A 7,305-nucleotide genomic window follows, 5' to 3' on the forward strand; every position below is an offset into this window, starting at 1 on the left:
CTGCATGTCTTTGGACTGTGGGGGAAACCGGAGCACCCGGAGGAAACCCACCCGGACATGGGGAGAACATGCAAACTCCGCACAGAAAGGCCCTCGCCGGCCACGGGGCTCGAACCCAGGACCTTCTTGCTGTGAGGCGACAGCGCTAACCACTACACCACCGTGCCACCCCCCTTTCAGAGATCTTAAGTAAATTTCAGAGATCCCCGACACCATCTATATGATTGTTATTGACATAGTCGATGATTCCATACCTCCAAGGTCCAGACCTGATCCCTTATTCCCACTTGAATGTATGGCTAAGGAAGATGATGCCTGGTCGACCTTACTGTAAGTCTCCAGCAGCTGCAGGTTGATTTGTGAAGAAGAAAGGAGGTCTTCATCCATGTTTTTATTATAGGGAACTTAATTACACCACCATTAAATATTCCTATGCTCTCCTATTAATGTCCTCTGTCACTGCACATCATATTGTCCCATTGTATGATTGTGACTGTCAGGTATAAAAAACAGCAATCATACAACTCTAGCCTATCTCCATGCTGGAAGCAATGTGTGAGCCATCAATCTCAGAATACCTCAAGATGCTTTTGGGACACTCCAACATCTGTCCATGTGTTCTCATTAGACCAGCTAATTATGGAATGATAGGACTGGAGGGATGAAAAGTACAGGCTTTATCCAGACAACTGAAAGTGGGAACAGACTACTGGAGCTGTGGGTAGATGGGAGGTGAGACTCAGAAAAACAACACAGAAAGAAAGGAATGGCAAGAGTGAAGATCAAACCAGGAAGGAGTAGGGAACCTCATGTTCATTAAAATGGATCTTACATCATTATAAACTATGATGACTCTGAGGTTAAGATATTGAAGCAAAGTTTGATTATTTTTGTATCCTGTATTCACTAGTAGTTCTTACTCCATTGGATAGGTTAGTCTTGGGTAGGACTTAAAACTGCAACCAGTAGTGAGTCTCAGGTCCAGGAGGACTTGAGTAATGGGGAAAGTGGAGTTACCCCTTAATCACCATGGCTCCCAGGTCCACTCTGACCTGGAGTGGCAGCACCTGCCTGGGTTCCAGTTATGGGTTGAATAGTACATCACCAATAAGGCACTGGCAGCAGGGTCCTTTTCGGTGCAATATGGCAGATGAACCCAACAGGGTCAATGGCACACCACCAGATGGCATGCGGAAGAGCCACTCAAATGGCCAATGGATTGCATCACTCGGCAAGTCAATTGTCACTGTGGGGCAACTTCCATACCCCTCAGGTCTGTGGCACTTTTGTGCACCACTTGGCATCAGGTCTGGTGGTCCAGAGAGACAACACGATGGGGGCACAGCATCATTTGTCTTACTTTACTGTGCAAGGTGATTTGCTAGGAGAGGAGAATCGTATACGAGAGCTCGTGAGGCCAGGCATTCCATGGCGGTTCGGCCGGGCCGTTCATGCCACCACTATGGGAGGCTCTGGTGTGGGCCTCGTGGCCCATCTGCATTTCTACGCATCCTGATGAAGCAGTCATCATCGCTAGTGATGGACAGCTGCCGCTGCTGCCACCAACAATTGGATAGATGAGAAGATAAACAGCAGAAAATGCACATGAATTTCCAGAAAAACGTAAAAATGCATTTCAGATGGTTCCCAAGTTCCCTTGTTGGGTATGACTGTTTCAGTAATGTAAATGGAGTCGATTAGCAAACATGGGCCATGGAAAAGAAGGGGCCAGGTGAACATAGGGCTATATGTAGAGTTCAGTAACTCGCATGGAGTGAACTAAACAGCGAAACTGAGGTCAGACATAACTATAGACTTAAGTACCATTCACAGAGCTGCACAGTAATTCTATGCACAGGGTAACGCTTGCCTAAAATACAGGCATGTCTCAGTTATATGCAAATCTGGCCTTGGATTTAAACCCATTTTCTTGCACAGTATTGGCTTGAGGAAGTCAGGATCACTGTGTGCCAATAAGTCATGCTGAAATGTCAGATTTAGGCTTATATATATATATATATTTTTCCTGTCCACATTCACTGGATATGAGCAATCGCGCACTCTGAATAGCTACTTACTACTAGGCTATCAGCAGCTCCGATACTGCGAGTAGAGAAAAACAAAATGGTGGAGTGTGTTGCTGAACCAACTGAGGATGAAATAAAATCTCTACTCGAAAACAAAACCCCAAAAAATGGAAAAAAAGCAACAAAATATGGAATGAAAGTATTTGATGGTAAGAACACTTTATTTTTCAAGAATTATTATTTTAGCATTTTTCACAAATTGCTACTGTCATTTCACTGGTTTGTTAAGCGGAAATGATTTTGTTGGACGTTTTGTATAAAGTTTTTATTTATCAAATTTGCAAAAAATAAAAATAAAAAATGATCTGTTTCTCCAAATCCAGTGAATGCGGATAAAGTAAAAGAGTTATTCCACTCAATCTCAATCTTGTCGTACATGGCTTATAGCCAACTTGGTGCTACTATATATATATATATATATATATATATATATATATATATATATATATATATATATATATACACACACACACACACACACACACACACATACATACATACACACACACACTTTGGAATGCTATTTGAGGGCAGACCTGTAACTATGAACTACATAATTAACCTTCATCCTACCAAGTGGGGTCCATCTGGACCCCGCACCTATATGTTTGTTTGCCATTTTAAAAATATGTGACATACTGCCTCACCGTTTTATGAATTTGTCGGAATTTATGTCTTAATTCAAACACTAAAGCACCGGAAGATCAGCTTTTTGCATTGTGAAGGTATAATTAATTTGTTACTGGGGTCCAACCGGACCCCAGAGTAAAGTTTATCTGTCTTTCATTTTATAATTGAATAGCACACTGAAAGTTAACTTCTTTTATTTCTTTTATGTTCCATAATGAAACTACCAAGGCATTCCTTCTTGGGGTCCGTGTGGACCCCACTGCTGCAATAAGCACAGGCTGCAAAACAAAAGCCCTAAATTATTTTACAATTACTTTTTTGTTTTAAATTCTGTAAGAAAAGACCTAAGTTGTAATCCAGAATGTTTTACAGCTGCATGAGCTGCAAAAATCATGTATATAATGCCAATTTTTTTTGTGGCACTATAATTTGCTACATGTATGCTAGTTATTGCAATATTATTGCAATGTTATTGCATTTATAATACATCATTGATATTCAACCATAGTGGATTTTGTTCTTCAATAAAGTTATGTCTGTTTGCTGCATTGAATTGGTTCTTACTGCATTGATTTCAAGGTATTCCCTCCTGGGGTCCATACGGACCCTGCCTGGTAGTTTGTGTATGTAAAATTGGCTGGTAGGATGAAGGTTAAGTGTGTTCTTTATGCCTTGGGCCCTTTAGTGTATTGCTGTTATTAATACAAGATGTTCTGAACAAAACTTATCTGGTGATTTTGTCTTTATAAGCTTTAATTTTAAAGAAAAGTATTGGGGTCCAAACGGACCCCACATGGTAAGATTAAGGTGTAAAATAGCATGGTAGGATGAGGGTTAATATGATTAAACTTTAAAAACAAAGTTTTGAAATGTTTTTTTTTTTTCTTACTCGGAAACACCGCTTATCTTGAGGGCCACATTTTTGTAGATAACATATGACAACATTTACTTAAATTAAGAAATGTAGCAGATGAGTGATAAGTCAGCTTATCCTTCAAACTGTGGGCGTGTTTTCTTTACAGGAGAACACATCAAATGAAGCAAAACTTTGCCGTTATTTTATTAATTTGAGAAATAAATATAGTTCATTAAAATGATGATAAAATAGCCAGCATCAACTGTACATGTTACAATTTCAAGACCTTGATTTTTGTATCTTATAACTAGAATCCTTGTGCGCACCATAAGCTTTTTAAGTCCACAGTTTCTATCTCTGATTTTTTTTTTTCAATTTTTCAACTCAAGGAAGGTCTTGCAACCACAAATGTGTGAATGACACACAGGCAATTCTAATAACCTGAATGTGGCACTTCAGATTGCCTTGAGCATGTGTGTAACATGTCTCTGAGCACAAGAAATTTTCCCTGCATAAATACTGATGTAACTGTTTCACTTAAGTTTCCAGCTATGAATATGAACTACAGAGTTAGAAATGCTTTTCTATTTTCAAATTCATAGAGTCTGTATTTTTTGATTAGGGTAAACCTGTCTTTGTTTTTATGCTTTTTTTTTCTATTTTTTGGAGCCATAAAGCAATTTATTATTCAACACTGGGAAAAAAGGCAGGAACTTAAAAACATTATTGGTTCCTTAACCAAAAAGACACTTTAGTAAAGCTCAGACATTAACAGAAAGTGCCTGGCTGGGGATGTGTGAGTGGTTTTAGAAGGCAGAAGTGGCCCACTGTGAGGCTGCTTGTAATTTTGTTAAAAAAAAAAAAAAACCTGAAGTTTAAGAGATTTCCTCAAACTAAGCCAAAGCTGGTGTGTGTGTGTGTGTGTGTGTGTGTGTGTGTGTGTGTGTGTGTGTGTGTGTGTGTGTGTGTAGTGCACATTTGTGCATTTGAAGGAATTAACTTTGTGCCCTACAGCCCCATGTTTCTCAGGCCAGTAGGGGGGCAAGATGGGGGTCAAAAGGGTATGTCAGGGGGTGTCCCCTTGGCCTCCTTAATGATGAGTGATGTCCTCCAATTAGGGATGCTGACGGCCCCTAACGTAGCCAGCCATTAATCACATGCCTGCCCTGCAACAAAAAAATCCCTTTGATTTATGATTCCTCTGTCACTCCCTCTGCCTCCTTTTACCACTCTCTCTCACCTTCAGTCATGTCCTGCATTTTGTGGTTGGCTGACTTCTGGAATCAGTGCCTTTCTTGGCAATGATAAATCAATAAACCCTTGCTGCATTGGGAGAAAGGGGCTGTGACCTTTCATGTACAGAAAAGAAACACCATTACTAAGTAACTGCGTCAGTACGCCAAATATATGACTACTGTCACACCAGCTTCTCATATTATGCCTCCTCGCCAACAGAGGCCGCCCCCAACGGACTATGAACTTTGCTTCTGGCTCACCATTTCCAGGTTACTTCCGAGTAGAAGAGTATATAAAGCTAACACATCCATTGTATATTTGTGAAGTCTTGCCAATCCTATTGGTTGGATCTCCTGACACTTAACAGGGACACTAGAACCATTGCCAGGACCATATTTCTCCCATACTCATCTGCCAGTATCCAAAGCCTTCATGCCCAGGGGGGTTCTGTCACACCAGCCTTGGACATGATACCTCTTCTCTTCATCAACTGAGTATCAGCCCATGTTATCTTTGTAAGGTCTTGCCAATTCCCCCATTGGTGTACATTCATGTTTGCTGTATGGAGGCCCTTTTTTTGCCTGTTGGCTATGTTTTGGCTTTTGTCCTTCTATAGGACTTCAAACCTCAGCACTACAGAGTCTCCCAGACTGCCAGTAATACCATTATAGATATGTTGCAGGATTAGGATTCCTAATTTGTGATAGAAAAATAGTCCGCCTATTGTGTGAGCTCAGACTGTAGTGTCTTTACATCCTGCAAATTTACACAAAACTTCAACAAAAATTCTCAAAACTTAAAACAGAAATGCCACTTACGGATTCAGAATCAGCCTTGGAGTCGTAGTACTCTATAGCACTTGCCTGGGGAAAAAACAAAATAGAGATCATGTATAGACATTGTAACACTGAGAAACAAATATACATTTACAGCCAATTTGAATCTATTTCGACCCAATCCAATTTCTGAATACAGTGGTGCTTGAAAGTTTGTGAACCCTTTAGAATTTTCTATATTTCTGCACAAATATGACCTAAAACATCATCAGATTTTCACACAAGTCCTAAAAGTAGATAAAGAGAAAACCCAGTTAAACAAATGAGACAAAATATTCTACTTGGTCATTTATTTATTGGGGGAAATGATCCAATATTACATATCTGTGAGTGGCAAAAGTATGTGAACCTCTAGGATTAGCAGTTACTTTAAAGGTGAAATTAGAGTCAAGTGTTTTCAATCAATGGGATGACAATCAGGTGTGAGTGGGCACCCTGTTTTATTTAAAGAACAGGGATCTATCAAAGTCTGATCTTCACAACACATGTTTGTGGAAGTGTATCATGGCACGAACAAAGGAGATTTCTGAGTACCTCAGAAAAAGCATTGTTGATGCTCATCAGGCTGAAAAAGGTTACAAAACCATCTCTAAAGAGTTTGGACTCCACCAATCCACAGTCAGACAGATTGTGTACAAATGGAGGAAATTCAAGACCATTGTTACCCTCCCCAGGAGTGGTCGACAAACAAAGATCACTCCAACAGCGTGTAATAGTTGGCGAGGTCATAAAGGACCCCAAGGTAACTTCTAAGCAACTGAAGGCCTCTCTCACATTGGCTAAAGTTAATGTTCATGAGTTGACCATTAGGAGAACACTGAACAACAAATGGTGTGCATGGCAGGGTTGTAAGGAGAAAGCCTTACATTGGTGCTCGTCTGCAGTTTGCTAAAGATCATGTGGACAAGCCAGAAGGCTATTGGAAAAATGTTTTGTGGACGCATGAGACCAAAATTGAACTTTTTGGTTTAAATGAGAAGCGTTATGTTTGGAGAAAGGAAAACACTGCATTCCAGCATAAGAACCTTATCCCATCTGTGAAACATGGTGGTGGTAGTATCATGGTTTGGGCCTGTTTTACTGCATCTGAGCCAGGACGGCTTGCCATCATTGATGGAACAATTAATTCTGAATTATACCAGCGAATTGGAAAATATCAGGACATCTGTCCATGAACTGAATCTCAAGAGAAGGTGGGTCATGCAGCAAGACAATGGCCCTAAGCACACAAGTCGTTCTACCAAAGAATGGTTAAAGAAGAATAAAGTTAATGTTTTGGAATGGCCAAGTCAAAGTCCTCACCTTAATCCAATCGAAATGTTGTGGAAGGACCTGAAGCGAGCAGTTCATGTGAGGAAACATACCAACATCCCAGAGTTGAAGCTGTTCTGTACGGAGGAACGGGCTAAAATTCCTCCAAGCCGGTGTGCAGGACTGATCAACAGTTACTGGAAATGTTTAGTTGAAGTTATTGCTGCACAAGGGGGTCACACCAGATACTGAAAGCAAAGGTTCACATACTTTTGCCACTCACAGATATGTAATATTGGATCATTTTCCTCAATAAATAACGACCAAGTATACTATTTTTGTCTCATTTGTTTAACTGGGTTCTCTTTATCTACTTTTAGGACTTGTGTGAAAATTGCATGATGTTTTA

The 7,305-nt window shown here is 40.2% G+C and overlaps 1 protein-coding gene across 1 annotated transcript in view; it reads right to left on the minus strand.

The window, feature by feature from the left end:
- The window catches only part of cacna2d2a (calcium channel, voltage-dependent, alpha 2/delta subunit 2a), a 697,573-nt gene that overhangs the window by 304,797 nt on the left and 385,471 nt on the right, over positions 1-7,305 (minus strand). The window contains exon 5 of the mRNA XM_060919306.1: positions 5,628-5,672. Coding sequence (XP_060775289.1) covers positions 5,628-5,672 — 45 coding nt within the window. The remainder of the gene's footprint in view (positions 1-5,627; positions 5,673-7,305) is intronic.

This window comes from Neoarius graeffei, chromosome 4 (genome assembly GCF_027579695.1).
Source record: "Neoarius graeffei isolate fNeoGra1 chromosome 4, fNeoGra1.pri, whole genome shotgun sequence".
NCBI lineage: Eukaryota > Metazoa > Chordata > Actinopteri > Siluriformes > Ariidae > Neoarius > Neoarius graeffei.